The sequence below is a fragment of the Sphaeramia orbicularis genome, chromosome 15, assembly GCF_902148855.1.
Source record: "Sphaeramia orbicularis chromosome 15, fSphaOr1.1, whole genome shotgun sequence".
NCBI lineage: Eukaryota > Metazoa > Chordata > Actinopteri > Kurtiformes > Apogonidae > Sphaeramia > Sphaeramia orbicularis.
Genome location: NC_043971.1, coordinates 9,235,009 through 9,254,177, shown reverse-complemented (window position 1 = coordinate 9,254,177; position 19,169 = coordinate 9,235,009). Strand labels below are relative to the sequence as shown.

Sequence of the window (19,169 nt, the reverse complement as noted above, 5' to 3'; positions counted from 1 at the left end):
AATCAGGCGAAGAGGTCAAACACACGAGATCAGAATGAGGCTGAAGACCCGACAGGGATAAGGCAACAGGCAAAACAGAGATGGCAAACCGGGTCAAACACAGGTAGGCGGACAGACAGACAGGATCAAAAACGCTGGTAAGTATCTCACGAGGAAAATACAAACTGGCAACAAATAAGGGGAAAGACAGGGCTTAAATACACAAAAGGGAGGGAAGACAATGAGACACAGGTGGAACAAATTAGGGCGGAGTCAGGTAATCACGCAGGTGGACACAATCAGGGACAGGAAGCAAAGACACCAGACATGACACACGAGGGAAACTTAACAAAATAAAACAGGAAACGACACACAAGACAGACAAGACAGACAAAACTAGAAGCACTCGGAGAGCGCAGACCTCCGCCAAGGCTGATCAGTGGCCCCCCCCGTGGGCCCCCCCCACGCCAAGGAGGTTATGTTTTTGCCAGGGTATGTTTGTTTGTCTGTCTGTCTGTTTGTCTGTCCGTTAGTGTGCAACATAACTCAAAAAGTTATGGACAGATTTTGATGAAATTTTCAGGGTTTGTTGGAAATGGGCCCCCCCACCCCCGATCACCACCAAAATTTAATCATTTCTTCCTTATCCCATCTCCAACAAACCCTGAAAATTTCATCAAAATCTGTCCATAACTTTTTGAGTTATGTTGCACACTAACGGACAGACAAACAGACAGACAGACAAACAAACAAACCCTGGCAAAAACATAACCCCCTTGGCGGAGGTAACCAGACTATCGTCCGGTGGCAGGCTTGACAGTGTTTGATTTTTGGTTTGTATTTTTGGTGTCTTCTAAGCCCATGTAAGGGCTGGACATGTTTTTTTTATGCAAGACACAATAATAAAACATTCATTCATTCATTCATTCATTGTCCAGGGTGTACCCCGCCTTCACCCATAAGTAGCTGAGATAGGCTCCAAGTGACCCCCGAGACCCTAGTGAGGATAAAGTGGGTTCAGATAATGAATGAACGAATGAAAGATTTATGAAGTGCTTTTCTATGAACGCACACTCAAAGCGTGTACAGTGGATCCATTATTCATTCACTCTCACATTCACACTCTGGTGGTGGTAAACTACATATGTAGCCACAGCTGCTCTGGGACAGGCTGACGGAAGTGTGGCTGCCGATTCGCGTCTACGGTCCCACCGACCACCACCAAACATTCATACGCATTCATACACCAGTGTGATTAGCAGCACTGGAGGCAAGGAGGGTGAAGTGTCTTGCCCAAGGACACAACAGCACATGACTAGGACAGAGCAGGATTCGAACCACCAACCCTTCGGTTAGTGGACGACCCGCTCTAAGGTTGAGAAACACTGCGATCTGGTTAGAAATAAAGAGTAAGTCGCATTAGAAAAGTAGTCTGTACAAAGCAGCGTTTAAGCTCCAGCTGTCATAACTTGCTATATAATATAAGAAAGTGGCGTGTGATTTTGATATGAGCTTAATGAGCGTCGGTTAACAATATGTCATTTTACACAAAAAGCGACTTAACTTTGTTTTCATTTTTGTCCCCTTTCGCCTGGCTCCAATCCATTTTTGTTTTGATTTTTATGTTGGCAGACTAGGGAGCTTACGCTATTGTTGCATTCATCCGCTCCAGCTAAAGAGTGTCAGCTAAATGCCTGAAATGCAAAATGTAAATGCAGGGGGATAGAATATTGACTCGACAGGGTTGTTACTCTTTTATGCTGATTTGGATGGTGCTCTAACTCCAAGACATTTCCTTGACGTTCATTTGTATTGTGCTCACATATCTGCCGGGTGCTGTATACTGTGCCTGTGCATATAGAGAACTCATCATTGGTCTTTGAGTGGATTTTGTGCAGTGCAGGGCCTGCTTCTTTTCTTACTGATTGTTTTTTTTTCTGATGTTTGTCTGATCCCCACTGTTTTCTCCCTTTTCTGCCTTCAGGATCTGAAGAAGGCGCTGTCTTTCCCCACGTACCCTGGGGAGTTTTTGCACCCGGTCGTGTATGCCTGCACGGCGGTCATGTTGCTCTGCCTCTTCGCCTCCATCATCACCTACATCGTGCACCACAGGTAAGAAGACGCCATTGCCGTGGTTACCGTTCAAGTACGCTCGTAAACTTTGAGACCCTTCAGCTTCTGGGGCTTTAATTTAATCCATAAAGAGTCAGTGCTACTTTAGAGACCATTCCCAAATTAATTTTTGTCCCGTATTGAACCTTTTTTAAGTGATTTATCACCATTTATTGTAATATTATCGTCACGGCCTGATCACAACCAAGGGTACCAGAAAGGGTGCACATATACAGGGTGGGGAAGCAAAATTTACAATGAACATTTAGTTGTTTTTTCTCAGCAGGCACTATGTCAATTGTTTTGAAACCAAACATATATTGATGTCATAATCATACCTAACACTATTATCCATACCTTTTCAGAAACTTTTGCCCATATGAGTAATCAGGAAAGCAAACGTCAAACAGTGTGTGATTTGCTGAATGCAATCGTCACACCAAAGGAGATTTCAAAAATAGTTGGAGTGTCCATAAAGACTGTTTATAATGGAAAGAAGAGAATGACTATGAGCAAAACTATTACGAGAAAGTCTGAAAGATACTATTAAAGAAGAATGGGAGAAGTTGTCACCCCAATATTTGAGGAACACTTGCGCAAGTTTCAGGAAGCGTGTGAAGGCAGTTATTGAGAAAGAAGGAGGACACATAGAATAAAAACATTTTCTATTATGTCAGTTTTCTTGTGGCAAATAAATTCTCATGACTTTCAATAAACTAATTGGTCATACACTGTCTTTCAATCCCTGCCTCAAAATATTGTAAATTTTGCTTCCCCACCCTGTAGATAACACGACAGCTAAAGTGATCACTAATGCCACACACTTTGTTTGTTTACACTAACGGTTAAGCTAACGCTAACACCAATAACACTGTCCATAACACTTCAGCTAAAGTGATCACGAATGCTACACACTTGGTTTGTTTACATTAACAGTGAAGTTAACGCTGATGCTAACACCAATAACACTACAGCTAAAGTGATCACTAATATTACACTCTTCCTTTGTTTACACTAACAGTGAAGTTAACGCTAACACCGATAACACTGTCCATAACACTACAGCTAAAGTGATCGCTAATATTACACACTTGGTTTGTTTACGCTAACATTGAAGTTAACGCTGATGTTATTTTGACTGAGAGATGCCTAGTGACAAAAGTGCATTCGGCCTGATCACAATCAAGGGTAACAGGAAGGGTGCACATATAAATAAAAAATAATAATGCTCTATCAAAAAATCAGACAGGGTGTTTTATTTGTCTGATATTTCTCTTTTAAAGTCCAAAATATTTCTGTATTATAGTGTCTACTAAAAATTTCGCAGGCTTGTACCCCTGTCAAATCAGAAATTATTGGGTGTACGGACACTCCAGCCTAATAGCCTCCATATTTACTGCCTACAGCACTCAGGATAATCATGCATTGTTTATTGCATAGATGTCGTGTCCAAAGCATGCGTGCTGAAAAATTCCATATATTGACAGAAACAATAAACTTAGACCCACATATTTTGATATGGTGTACGGACACTACTTGGTGTACGGACTCTACAAGACTGGAATGGAAATCTGGTTTACCACATGGTCGCATCTCTGTTAGATCTGTAACTAAGTCTTCCTGGTACAGGAGGAAATAAACATTTGTGAACAAGTTATAACAATATATCTATAAGGCATATACACCATATTATTGATGGAAGTATACTGGTGTATGGACACTACATGAATTTTGGTGAACAACGCACCATTGAAAACATGCGGTTCGACGTAAACATCCGTTTGCCACATTGTTACCAAATTTTCTGCAGCCAGGGAGCAGACCAAAATCTGTCTAGTTGTGCATATTTAGTCATAATAATACTGAAATAACAGGCTCCTATTAAGTTATTACAATTAAAGGGCTGTAAAAGAAGAGTTTTCACAACAAAATGGTGGATTGTCTTAATACTGAAAATGAGAATTGATAATCAAACAGCTGTTCAACAAAAATGATCAATACATGAAAACCAATGTGATGTGTGTATTTTGTAATAAAAAAGACAGGAGAGTAGTAATTATTTATTGTGTTACAAAACATTATGTACAATAATTTTGCTCTCTTATAACAATAAAATTGTGCACATGTTTTCACGTTCATTGGGTCGCCATTTTTTATCCGATTTTCTTCAAATTTGGAGGATTGCAAGATCTAGTAATAAGATGGCCAAAGAAACATTGTGGGAATGGTTTTGGGGGTATCTTTTTGCAAAACGGATTAATAACTGATGCAAATATACTTCTACACCTTGATTGTGATCAGGCCGTCTGTAATTTGGGTTTTTCAGTAAAGATCTGGTATTTTCCGATATTTAATTCACTGATCATGTAGATGTTCATAAAGCTCAGATTAAAATTGAGGGTTGTTATGTCATAAAAAGACAAAACTGAAGAAAAAGTGAATTTTTTAGTCCAACAGAAAGGTCAGATGGACTATTGGTATCAGTTGGTGTCCATCGTCCATTAACAATTTTTCAAGATTTTTTTTTCTCAGAAACCATCAGTCAGAGTGACTTGATATTTGTTGTGGAATATCTTTGCGGTAAGGTCTACCAAGTTTGGTCAAAGAATTGGAAAATATAGATTTTTGAATTTTTTATGAATATTTGAAATTTGAAAAATCCCCATTGGTTTAGAAGGGGACACATTTTCAAAGTGCTATAACTTGAAAACAGTTGAAGATATTGATATAAATACTATTGGCAATAGATAGGAAGTCACATATGGGCTTTCATTTGGTGCCATGAACTTTGACCTTGTGTGACCTTGAAAGGTCAAACGAATGTCAATTAATGTCTTTAAATATGCCGTTGGACTACAGGAGCCTATATTTTCTGTAGAATATATGAATAATTTAACATAAAACAAGTGTGTCCATCCACTGTCATTGATCCAACTCCATGGGTTTTACTGGTGAATGAATGTTGAGGAAGATAACAGTGTTTCCATAGTAACTACAGAGCCTCTGAACGTCCAAATGGGTCATATCTGATAATATTAAATAATAATAATAATAAATAATATAATAAAATAATAATAAACTTTATTTGTATAGCACCTTTCATACAGAAATTGTAGCCCAAAGTGCTTCACATTGATTGAAAAAATACAATATTAAAATACATTAAGATTTGATTATACATCAAGAAATAAAATGAAATTTGAGAGAAATACAATAAAATAAAAATAAAAACAGCGCACATTAAAATATTTGATTATGCATAGAATTTTTGAAGTGCAAGAAATAAGATGAAATTTGAAATACAATAAAATAAAAAATAAAAACAGACATACAATAAAATAAAATAAAAATAAAAACAGCGCACATTCCTGGTTCCTGAATTGTGACCCCATTTTTATCTCCTTTCAAAGGCTGATGAGAATAAAAATGTTTTTAATTTGGTTTTAAATATATTCAGTGAACTGGCTTCTCTAATGTCTTTTGGAATTGTATTCCATAACTTTGTTGCATAGTTAGTAAAGGCTGCGTCCCCCATTTTCTTTGTGATGACCACGAAAAGATGACAAACTGTATTTTTCACCAATTATTTACATGTATTGATTGGATTAGTGGCTCTAAAGTTATTAAACATTTTAGATCAGTAGATGCTTTTGGATACTGGTGTATATTTGGGTCTTTATGGGTTAAATATGCTCCATGTATTGATAGGATTAGTGGAAAAACAGGTTTGAAACAGTTTTCATGACTAGATAGTTTGGATGTTCAGTGGATGCTTGGGTCTTTATGGGTTAACATCACTATTCCAACTTCATTTCTACGTCTGGACGCTTAGACACGCACTTATGTAATCTCTTCATTTCTCAGCTTTACCTTCATAGTTTACAGTTCATTTTTGACTCCTCTGTCACAGATCCGAGGCTCAGTGTGGTGTGAGTCAGATGCTTTAGGCTGGCGTAAAGCACTGCAGCCTGTCTGACTAAGCGGATATAAAACGCACACACAAATCTGTGTGTGTGTGTGTGTGCGTGTGTGTGTGCGTGTGTGTGCGAGGTGTTAGGCACTTTACCTAAACACATGCTTTTAATGGATTTCTCAGGAGTACTTAACCCACCTTTGTTCCATTAATTCCATATGGAGATGAGGCCAGAGGAAGTACTTTGCGGCTCTTGTAGTTTTGCAGTGGTCTCTGTGTTCTTCTATGGTTTGTCGGCTGTAGATGCTGGTATTAACCCATAAGAACCCAGTGGGACTTTTGTCTAAGTTCCTAAATGAATTTTTCCCTGTATTTCACACTCCTTAAGTGATTTATCGCCATTTATTATAATATCATCCTCTGAATTTAGCGTTTTTTCCAGTGAAAATCATTTATTTTCCGATGTTTAATTGACTGATTATGAAAATGTTCATAAAAGCTCAGAGTAAAGTCAAAGGTTATTATATAAAAAGGTGACTTTTTCAGTAAAATATATCATTAACTGGACATAAACCCAGTGTCTCCATCTATTGTCATTCATTTCCATGGGTTTTACTGGTCAATCAATGTTGTAGATCAGTGGTTCTCAACTTTTTACAGTGGAGTGCCCCCTGAAATATACTTTTTTAGCCCAGTACACCCAACTCTCGCTTCAGTATTTTTTTTTTCCCTTGAGGACACACAGATCTTCCATATTCAACCATTTATTTATTTATTTATTTATTTATTTATTCATTCATTCATTCATTCATTTATTTATTTATTATAATTCAAGTTTTTAGTAGAGTTTTCACTTGGACCACAGCATTCATACAATGTTGCGTAATGTTAACAATGAAGGCTTCTGTAAATACATGAAAAGTATCTTTTTATTTTATTTTTTATTTTATTGATATTCAACCATTTATAATAATTGTTTGTTTGCTTTTTATTCATGCGGAGATACACAAATGGGATTGTGAAATGAAAAGTTAGCACCATATCCACACTGTGAAGTAAAATTACTGTTAGCATCAACAAAACTCAACTATTCATCAACAGTATTCAAAGAAATTCAAGTTCAATGTTTTTTGGCTAAAAGTGTCTCCTCTCGCTGGATCAGGAATGAGCTTTCGGTGAGAAGACGGTTGTTAGTTCTGGTCTTTAGAGCTGAAGGTTCCATGGTTCAGGAACAGTTTCCTTTTTTGTTTGTGTTCACAAAGGTGGTCGATAAAGTTAATTCTGATTCTGATGAACTTAAAGGAGTGATATTTAGCTTTTTTTTTTTTTTTTTTGCGCTTCAGCATTTTTGATTGAAAAAATTAGGCAAAATTTGTTCCTGTGCCAAAGGCAGTGTTTTTCGCCTGTAATTCAAATAGGGTCGCCTGAAATTTCTAGTAATTGATAAAAAATAAAAATTTACTAATAAAAAATATATGGTGAGTTGACAGAGACAATCACAAAACACAAATGACATGACAAACTGTGAAGCTGAAACTGCAGCTTTGTGGTTCTGTTTATCTGTCAAATATTCATTGTGGTCAGTTTCAGATGCTGCAGCTCTTTCATAATTCATAGTTTGAGTTCTTGTTTGTTCAGTATTAATTCTCAGCCTTGGAAATCCAAGCTGGACTGACTGTACATATCCTGACCACGGAAAATAAAATTCTCACTTTGTGCAGTAATCTACACCTGGCTTTTCTGCCTCCGTCCATAATTATATACATTATATAGACTAAATATCATCTAAAATTAACGTTTATTTGCAACATAGTATAGAGAGCTATTACATGATTAAAAACGAACAAATTTTAGCAAAAATAAAAAGTCTCCATTTTGAATGTCTGGGGTTGCCAGAAATGTGTGATGTTAAAATGGGGTCACGAGTTAAAAAGGTTGGGAACCACTGGCCAAAGTTGTCTGTTTATAATTACAAAACTTTGTAAACAAACATATATTTAACTGTAATATGTAGAAATAACACATTTTCTACAGTAAATTTTGTGTGCACAATGTAAACTGAAAAGTTCCCTCTTAGATAAATTGGTCATTAATAAATAAATGAACCATTCATCAACAAAAAATAATTACTTAGCTGCTCAAATAAACTCATTTCAAATAATATAAAATAGAAATGTTCTTAAAATGTTGTCAAAGCTTAAACAAGATGATTGACAATAAAACTATTATATAAATGTATTTGTGTTTTGTTTTTTTGTTTTTTTAATGTTTCATCATTAATTCTCATTAAATATTTTGTATTCAGTACATGATGACTTATTTAATGCATTTTTCCAAAAAAAATTCAATTACCCCTTGGGCTTCTTCCAAGTACCCCTGTTGTAAAAGATGACAGTGTTACCACGGTAACTACGAAGCCTCTGAACATCCAAATGGGTCATATCTGATTATGATTTAAAGCTGAGAAACTGCATTTTACCTCAGTTATTTACATGTATTGATAGGATTAATGGATCAACAGTTTAAATCAGTAGATGCTTTTGTTCGACGGTGGATGTTTGGGTCTTTATGGGTTAAAGCAGTGGGGACCCTGAATGTTGTATTATCGCAGAATACTAATTCATCATATGTTCCTCTTGTGGAGCATCAGTCACTTTATCATGTGTATGACATTAATTTGGTATTACTATAATAGCTTTCCATCAATTTTAATATAAAGGAAACAGGAAATGTCTCAAATGTCACATTTTCAAGAAATATCATTCTAGTTAGCATTTAAGTGATATTTCCTTCAACAGATATACTGGGTTTTATTTATGTTTTTCCCTCTATCACTGCAACCAAAGCACAGATTTATCCAATAGTATTGAAGTGCACCATCGTTTGCAGCTTCCATCCATCTGTGACACCTGGGACGGAGACAGGGTGCGTCCTTCTGCAGTCAGACACTGATGACAGCATGTGGAGCTCCGAGCAGCAGCATCACTTACTGTCATGCACTGCAGTATTGACTGGAGGGAAAAAAAAAACAAGAAAACGCTACAGAGACAGACACAATTTAGTACCTGTAAAGCATTCTTAAGATATATTCTGTAAATAGCATTTAAAAATATCTGATGATGAATGAATGAATGGTTTATTTTGGTTTGTACAGTAATCACCACACACAGTACAAAAACCACAATAAACACAAAAACAAAAAAAGGAACAGGCCAGAAGCAGAAGCTTATTTTTTGCTTATCCTTTTCACCTGACACACCACTTACACTCATTTAAATGTGTACAGGGGTTGGACAAAATAATGGAAGCACCTTCACCTCAAGATGATAATGCCCCAATCCATACAGCTAGAATTGTTAAAGAATGGCATGAGGAACATTCTAATGAAGTTGAGCATCTCGTATGGCCGGCACAGTCCCCAGACCTCAACATTATTGAGCATTTATGGTCAGTTTTAGAGATTCAAGTAAGACGTCGATTTCCACCGCCATCGTCTCTAAAAGAGTTGGAGGGTATTCTAACTGAAGAATGGCTTAAAATTCCTTTGGAAACAATTCACAAGTTGTATGAATCAATACCTCGGAGAATTGAGGCTGTAATTGCCGCAAAAGGCGGACCTACACCATATGAAATTATATTTTGTTGATTTTTTAAGGTGTTTCCATTATTTTGTCCAACCCCTGTACATCGTTGAGTATTGTCATTATAAGAAAAAAATCAATAACAAAACAAGCATTCAGAGAACGCAAACCTCCGCCAAGCACCCCGAACGGTGTGCATGTGTGGATCGACTATTTCTTTTTAAATTAAACAGTTTGAAGGTTGTTCCATACAGCAGAAAAAGTTGAAACTTGGTAATTAGTTAAATAATAATTAATTGGAAGTTAGTGCAGAGCCAAGTGTCCCCTCTGACGCTGATCTGTCATTATGACCACTGACACCTTTCGACCCCTTTTTTAACGGTTTGTCACTCTATTTTTTTTGGTGTGTTTTATCAGACTCACACACGTGGCCTCATCCACAACAATTCAAATACTTGTCCTGTGAATTTGCGCCTGCTAACTGATTCGCAAGTCCTGATCTGGTCTGTACTGGTCCATAATGAAAAATGCAGGCAGCAAAACCCCTCAAAATGCATATCTTTAACGAGTGTTCAGAGAACACAAACCTCCGCCAAGCACCCCGAGCGGTGTGCATGTGTGGATCGACTATTTCTTTTTTTTAAAAAAATGGTAATAAATCACTTAAAAAAATTTCATTTCAGGTTTTTTTTTCTGTTTTTGATATAATAACCTTTGAATTAACTCTTAAGTTTTATGAACATCTACATGATTAGTGAATTAAATGCAGGAAAATGCATGATTTACATTGAAAAATGCAAAATAAAGAGCATAATATTGTCATAAATGGTGATTAAATCACTTAAAAAATTTTAATTTCAGGGTTTTTTTTTCTGTTTCTGATATAATAACCTTTGAATTAACTGTTAAGTTTTCGTGAACATCTACATGATTAGTGAATTAAATGTAGGAAAATACATGATTTAAATTGAAAAATGCAAAATAAAGAGAGTAATATTGTCATAAATGGTGATAAATCACTTAAAAATTGTTTTATTTCAGGTTTTTTTTTTTTCTGTTTCTGATATAATAACCTTTGAATTAACTCTAAGTTTTCATGAACATCTACATGATTAGTGAATTAAATGTAGGAAAATACATGATTTACATGGAAAAATGCAAAATAAAGAGGGTAATATTGTCATAAATGGTGATAAATCACTTAAAAATTGTTTTATTTCAGTTTTTTTTTTTTTTTTCTGATTCTGATATAATAACCTTTGAATTAACTCTTAAGTTTTCATGAACGTCTACATGATCAGTGAATTAAATGTAGGAAAATACATGATTTACATTGAAAAATGCCAAATAAAGAGGATAATATTATCATAAATGATGATAAATCACTTAAAATATATATATATATATTTCAGGTTGGTTTTTTTTCTGTTTCTGATATAATAACCTTTGAATTAACTCTTAACTTTTTATGAACATCTAGATCAGTGGTTCTTAATCTTGTTGGAGGTACTGAACCCCACCAGTTTCATATGCGCATTCACCGAACCCCTCTTTATTAAAAAATAAAATATGATTTTTTTCAAATTCAAGACACAGGTATATGTTTTACTGGTGCACAAAATGAACCGTGCATTAACATCACTGTGTTCAAAGAACAAAACCAATACAGTGCATGAACTCACAGCAAATTACATACCTTTTCACAAAGACATGACCTTTTTTAATACTACCACACTGAAATGGTTTTAATTTTTAACCTTATGTATTCCAATAATGAACTTATTGTATTTATGCTATTTATCATTTTTAACATTTTAACACACACCCATCACCCATTTTCCATCAGGCTACAATTATAATGAATATTTACTGCAAATCAGTGTGACTTCTGCTGTTGTGTATATGTATGTGTAGGCCATCAGGTCAACCCGGTTTTCGTTTCATCTCGCCCCGAACTTTTCGAACCACGCAATTTTGACATAAAAAAAGATAATTGCATGTAGTGTATCAAAAAAAGTTCTCGTTACTCCTTCAGTATTTTTGTGATCGTTGTTTTATTATGGCACTAGCTCGGCTTTAGCGTAATACGATTTCTCCGTCCGCGACGGTGCGTCGGTTGTCACATGATTGTAACTGACCAGTGCAGTGACCGAAAAATGTAAACAAACGCTACACATGTCTGCCTCCGTGGTTAAAAGGAAGTAGCAAAAGTCATCACAACAATGTGGAAAATACTCAAATAATTCATCGTCAGACGAGTGGAAGAGATTATAAACACTTCTGGATGTGTTGTAGTGCTATAAGCAACAACAATACACCGCGTATATTGGATGTCAATCACAGAAAGAGTCTCCGAAGCCGTTTGTTTACACGGACCTAGCCCGACACACACACCCGACTAATGAGTCGAGTGTGTGTCTTGACCTCCGCCGAACCCCTGAGACTGACTCACCGAACCCCTAGGGTTCGATCGAACCCAGGTTAAGAACCACTGCTCTAGATGATTAGTGAATTAAATGTAGAAAAATACATGATTTACATTGAAAAATGCCAAATAAAGAGGATAATATTGTCATAAATGATGATAAATCACTTACAAAAAAAATATTTCAGGTTTTTTTTTTTCTGTTTCTGATATAATAACCTTTGAATTAACTCTTAAGTTTTCATGAACATCTACATGATTAGTGAATTAAATGTAGGAAAATACATGATTTACATTGAAAAATTCCAAATAAAGAGGATAATATTGTCATAAATGGTAATAAATCACTTAAAAATGGTTAAATATATAGAAAAAAAATCATTTGGGAGCAGTCACAAAAGTAGCACTGGGTCTTTATGAGTTAAAACTTGAAAGTACATTGATATAAAATGGAAATAACTATTATATCTTAATACAATATAATGTCCATCTCGTTCCTTTTGTGGCCTGGAAGCATTAACACTTCCACACAAAACAACACAAATAAATGAATTCCCCTTAAAGGTGCAAAGGCCAAAACCAGGGAAAGAACACCAGAATTTGGGAATAGACCCTCCTCTCTTGGTCTAAACCAGAAGATTAAATGTAAAGATAAATGATTTGATGCATTTTCACTCTGCAATAAAGAAAAAAAGCCACTTTTCTAAGCCTCTGTGTTGAGTTTGAAGGTACAGAGTAGGGCAGCGGAGTCATGTCTGACTGAATCTGGTAATTTCAGGTGTCAGTGGTCTATTAAACCCCTCTACCAACCTGGAAACACTGACGATTAGCCAAAGTCTGCATCACTGGATAGATTTTCTACAGCCTGAAAATAAAGTCTAAAAAACGGAATCTAGTTGAACTGCAATTATTGGAAAAAGACTAAGCACTGCAGCTTGAATAGGTATATGAACAGAAACAGACATATGAGCGGATTTCAATCCAGCTGAGGAGCAAGAAGAATATCTGTAATTCCAGATTTAGCTTTGCAGCATATATACTGTAGATTCGACCTGCAGTGGGCTCGGTTTTAAGTGCCATTTAGTGTTTGCAGTTTCCGAAGTACAGTCATTTTCCAGCTTTACAGATATTCAATAGTTTGAACACCTTTTTAGTGCGATAATGCACTAATGAAACTCACTCTGTCACTTTATAGTGTTCACCGCGCTTGTAAAAATAGCAGCCATTCTACCTGACAGTGAGTAAAACTGTAAAGGTGTAACTAACGGGTCTATTCAAACATCAGCCCAGTATGGACGATGTAGGAACGAAGACAGAGGATCTACAAGTGATTCAAGTTTCCTCCTTTGCACTCAGATTCAGACTGAGCTTTACTGATATTTGATCAGATAGATACATAGATAGATAGATCCAGTCTACTCTCGTTATACCGCCAACTTCCGTTCACGGCCAAATTGGCGGTATAGCGAAATTGGCGTTACAACGGGTTGCGTCCATAATGTGCATGTCTTTACTATATGATGTCTATGCTGCCTCCGTTAACCCGTTCTAATTGCATTTCTAAATAAATCTTGATTCTGTTATGTTGTAAGGGATCATTTAAAGTGGGGAAACATTTTAAGCATTATTATACCGTGTCGGGAAATGACACCCCATCATCTTGAGGCTTTGGCTTAATCCCACGTCCTCTTCCCGACATCCTGACCTACTGAGTGTTCTGCGATAAATGAACGGTGGCCGTTCCGTAGACCTACTCGTAGCTTGTCGCGATCAGCGTCTGGCGCGTTTGTTTCAGTGCATTGTTAAAATTTATGTGTACTCGATGGCAATCACGCTGGCGGTATAACGGTCGGGAAATCAATGGTATAAGTGTTGTTTGTGCATGGAACTGGGCTGGCGGATGGCGATAGGCGGAAATGGCGGTATAACGGCGGGCGGTTTAACGAGAGTAGACTGTAGATAGATAGATAGATAGATAGATAGATAGATAGATAGATAGATAGATAGATAGATAGATAGATAGATAGATAGATAGATAGATAGATAGATAGATAGATAGATAGATAGATAGATAATTTCAGTGTGTATATAAGTACTTTTTGAACATTTTGAGCACATTTCAATAATGCCGCGATAATAATAACCGTGATATGAAATTTTTATATTGTTCTTTCTATCTGTCTGTCTGTCTATCTATCTGTCTGTCTGTCTGCTGTCTGTCTGTCTATCTATCTGTCTGTCTGTCTGTCTGTCTGTCTGTGGCAATTTCTCACAGACTGCAAGAGAGCTCGACTTCACCTAAAATTATGAAAATTAAATGGTTAAATATGTTCGGTTGTGTTGACATTTCATTGACTACAAATGTGTTAGAACACGTTCATCTCACAGACGACTTTGTTCAGAATCAGCTTCATCACAAATCAACGGACTCGATGTTGTTCACTTCTCATACATTCCCGTGTCTCTGTTTTCTCATTCGATCTCTGCTCAGTGCATTTGTCCGTAGACTGCGGGCGTCTCTGGGCTTCAGTGGGACTGAGTGGAACAGTTTTTTTCATTGCCTCAGAACTGGACGCTAATTGGATAAATGCCACGATGTTGTCCCGCCCCCGGACACCGGGCATCTCTGGGGGTGAATGGAGCTGTGGGCGGAGCTCGGCCGGGCTGGGCGCTGGGCTTCCACTTGCTGATTGGAGGATCAGTCAAAAGGCTGAATCCCGTTTGATTGACAGCTGTTTTGAGATCTACTCCTTCACTGACACAGTTCAGTTTAATACCGTCGCACATTCTGCTGTGAAATGGAGAGAGAAACCACTACGAAATGACTTGTTCATTTCTTGCACTGTAAATAAAACACACTCATTGTGCTTCCTTGTTTCAATTTAACATAATTTAAACGTTTTCTTGTTTCAGTTACAGAATTTAATCATTTCTTGCCCGAGTTTAATATCGTTTTGTAGATAGTTAAATCAATCATTCTGTTGGCTAGGTCGGAGTGAAGTAGCTATCTAGCAAGGTGCACACGATGGCAGACAATGCTAATAGAATGGAGGGCTGAATTTATCTTTAAATAACTTGACAATTTTTTTGATGTAAGCCAAAAATGAGCTTCCCCTGTCTGAAAGACAAGCAGCCGCCACTGCTCGGGAACATTGTCTGAACAAGTGAATATCTAGTTATAACATAGAAGTATGCATAAAATAAAATATTATTGTAATTAATTCATTAATAAGAAGATATTATCACATTTATTGATCGTTGTATTTGTAGTAAATATTTAAAGTGCATATAAATATTAAAGTTTATAGTTTATGTGAGTTTATATCGTTTCTGTATATGACACACATTTGCACCTGTCGGCCATCGTAAAAAAAAAGTCTGAAATTTCACTTGTAGAAACCCTGTATTTAAGAGTTTTTTGGCCATTTTTGGTTCGACAAATAAGTGCAAAGCCCCTGAACAGGAACAAGCCCATGTTTAAAATATGAAGCCTGTTTCTCTGTGACCGACGCAGATGCCTGTCACACACGGGGGATTGTTGGAGGGTTTTTTCTTTCCATGCCACTCGCATTAACAAACTCCAACACCTCCTCCTCCTCCGCACCTCCCCCCAGGCGCTCCCCAGCACATCTCTGTTTAGTAACACTTTACTTGTGTAGTATCACTCCAGCTGACTGACAGTAGCCAAGCCGTGAAGCAGTGGGACTGCGTGTTAAATGGGCAGAATGCGAGGGAGGATGATGGAGGACAGCCACTGGAGTTCAGGCATGTTGAATTTTCTTCACTTCGGCTCACTGACGCCGTTACATACACGCATGTATGAATATATATGCATACTATATGTGCTGTTTTAGCTTTGTCTGCCAGCAACTGAGGGGTACGATCTGTGATTATAGTCAAATATATGAAGAAAATAAGCATCATGGTGGGTGGTATCGCATCTTTTTTTTTTAAAAATATGAGTGGTGCTGTGTGTATTTTTAGGCCTGATATTCTTATTCGGTTACTGTACTCATGTTGAGAGAAATGAAATCTTAACCTCCTGGGACCCAGTAAAGCAATGTGTCCTCTGTGGGGGACAAGAGTTTTACAGCTTTACTTCAAAAAATTAATAAATTAATAATAAAAAAAACAAAACAAACAAAAAAAAAAAACGCTGTCCAGTGCAGAGGATATTCCGTAGAAAAAATGTATTAACCCATAAAGACCTAAACAGCCACTGGCGACCGAAACCATCTACTGATCTAAAATGTTTAATACCTGTTGATCTACTAATCCTATCAAAACATGTAAATAATTATTTTAAAATTCAGTTTCTCAGCTTTTCAACAGCATCACATGTGTTTTTCTGGACATTCAGAGGCTCCGTAGTTACCATGGAAACACCATCATCTTCTACAACATTGATTCACCAGTTAAACCCATGGAGTTTAATAAATGACAGTGCATGGAGACACTTGGTTTATGTTCAGTTAATGATAGATTTTACTGAAAAAGTCCCATTTTCTTTAGTTTTCTCTATTTCTATGTGTTAAAACCCTCAACTTTAATCTGGGTTATGAACATTTACATTGTTACGCCCCGGCTAGGGGACCCTAAGGTGCAACATGAAAAGTGTGTTCACCTTTCCTCACTCCCAAGCCACAGAGAGAAACCCCGGACATGGGTTGTGCAAGTTTAACAAAAAGTGATTTATTTACAAGGTGCAACATAAAGATGCTAAAAACTGAACAAAAAGGCAACTGAAACTTCGGGGTGGGCTCTGGCCAAAACAACAAACAAAACTGAACTACCGAGAAATGAAGCTGACCTGCAAAATAAAGAAACCAAAATACAAGATCTAACCTTCCTTATCAAAAACAGGAGAAAACGAGACAAAACAAACAGGGCAGCCCTCCCCTACTGCTGAACCAGGAACACTGGCAGAATGAAGGTGGGGTTGGGAGTGGAGGAAAGTGCGACACCGGTCCAGCCCAGCTCCGCGGTCTTTAAAGGTCCGCCTCCAGCCGCTGCTCCAATCACAGGGGGTAATCTGGCTCGGTACCTGGAACACATAATCCACTCACACCAAAGAAAAATGGACACACCCATGGAGTGACATAATGACCCACCTATGGGTCGTAACACCATGATCAGTAATTCAATAGATGGAAATACATGATTTTCACTGAAAAAAATGCAAAATATAGAGGATAATGTGATAATTAGGGATGGGAATTAATACGAATTTAACGATTCCGATTCCATTATCGATTTTGCTTATCGATGTGATTTCTTATTGATTCTCTTATCGATTCTCATTGGGTGAGGGAATAAAAGAGTACAAACGGGTGTGTTCGCATTAACTGTCTTTTATATTTCCATCTCTGCACAGAAAATATAACATATACAGTATGGACAAGTAATAATAACAGATGATGCCAGGCTCAGTTTGTTGGGGGGGGTGGGGGGGGGTGGAGGGGGTGAAAGTGAAACTAAAGACACTTTACTAATTCCTCTATTGCCGCATTTCTACTACGTGGAACTGGTTCGACTCTGCCTGTCTCCTGTTGTTGTGCACCTCATTTCCTTTTCCCTACCTTTGGAAACTTGTATTTGAGGGGGTACGACGTTTGTTGCGGATGACGGTCTGGAGTTCACTCTGCCGCTAGATTCACAAGCGTGGCTAAGTAGTGAATCAAATGAATCACATGCTGTGGACCAATGTTTGAACAGATTGGAGGGATTCCACCCTTTAGTAGAAATGGAAGCTCTGACAGTGTTCCAGTGGACCTGGTGTCGTCTTTTCAGACCGTTTCTGCCTCAACGCTATGTTGGCTACGTTCTGACCAAAACAATGCAGAGTACGTGTGATGTCATCGCACATGCGCAATGAAGGCGGAATTGATAAGCAGAAGTGTTAAGCAGGCAGGCAAACGATTCCAAGGAATCGAGCTACTGGAATCCGGTTCTCAAAAAGAACTGTTTTTTTATTCCCATCCTTAATTATAATAAATGGTGATAAATCATTTGAGAAAGCTTAAATCTGCAGAAAAATGCATTTGAGAACTGCCACAAAAGTAGCACTGGGTCTTTATGGGTCAAATAAATAAATAAGTAAATAAATAAATAAAACTACATCTTAGAAAAGCATCGTGCTGTTTCTAATCGTGGCAATTATTTAATGTAAAAAAAAAAAAAAAAAAAAAAAAACTTTTACTTTCCTGGGTCTCTGGAGGTAAGCCAAGCATTTGAAGTCATCCCCTTTTCTGAGTCAACTTTCTAAAACTATCTTTTAAGAACATAAAGTCATATTGTGTAAGCCGATTGAATCACAGCTTAATCTAACATCACAGTAAACAAGGCTGTTCAAATACCCCGTTTGATATGAATAATGACTCCCACTCTTTACACAGCGAATTCCAACTGTGGGTTTGTAGCCCTGAGGTGCAGAACTAAAGGGAAAGAAATACTTTTGTTACATCATTCAAATCAACAAGTCACAGCAATGTTGCACACATAGGACTGAATGCACAAAGAATAACACAACATACACACCCTCAGTTGTACCGTTACAAGGACATGAACAAAAATACTAGGGATGTCCGATATTGGCTTTTTTTGCCAAAAACCGATATTGTCCAACGCTTAATTTCCGATTCCGATATCCACCGATACCGCTGCCGATATATGTGGGATATTAAACTAATTTTAGGTAACATCACATATCTCCTGTCATGGAATTAACACACCATGCCTAATTTTATTGTGATGCTCCATTGGATGCATTCTCAAATGCAACAAGGCTTTCAAAATGTGAACACTGTCTGTGCAAAGAATACATACTTCAACTTAAGTTGTGGAAAAAAATGCCATATTTATTTATTTTCTTTCCCTCCCTCCATGAGTCTATTACAGTGTGGCAACTCTACTGTACAATTTTGAAAACTGCGCATTTCTTTCAGCTACAAACAATGTTTCATTTACACGTTGGTAAATGCCGGCCAAATCAAGGCATTACTTTATTGGTTTTAATGAGGCAAAAGAAACGATAACGATATTCACCGATATTACATTTTTATGCCAATATCGGGCCAATATTATCGGACATCCCTAAAAAATACCCATGAAGTTTTGGAAATGAGTGCAACTTCCTCTTGTTTTAGTGAAGGTGTTTTAG

General features: G+C 37.1%; 1 protein-coding gene across 1 annotated transcript in view; it reads left to right on the top strand.

Annotated features, from left to right (window-relative positions):
* Window positions 1–1,968: 1,968 nt before the first annotated feature.
* LOC115434570 (adhesion G protein-coupled receptor A1-like) overlaps window positions 1,969–19,169 on the top strand; it is a 123,432-nt gene continuing 106,231 nt past the window's right edge. The window contains 1 exon segment of the mRNA XM_030156605.1: window positions 1,969–2,091. Coding sequence (XP_030012465.1) covers window positions 2,042–2,091 — 50 coding nt within the window. The 5' untranslated portion in view covers window positions 1,969–2,041.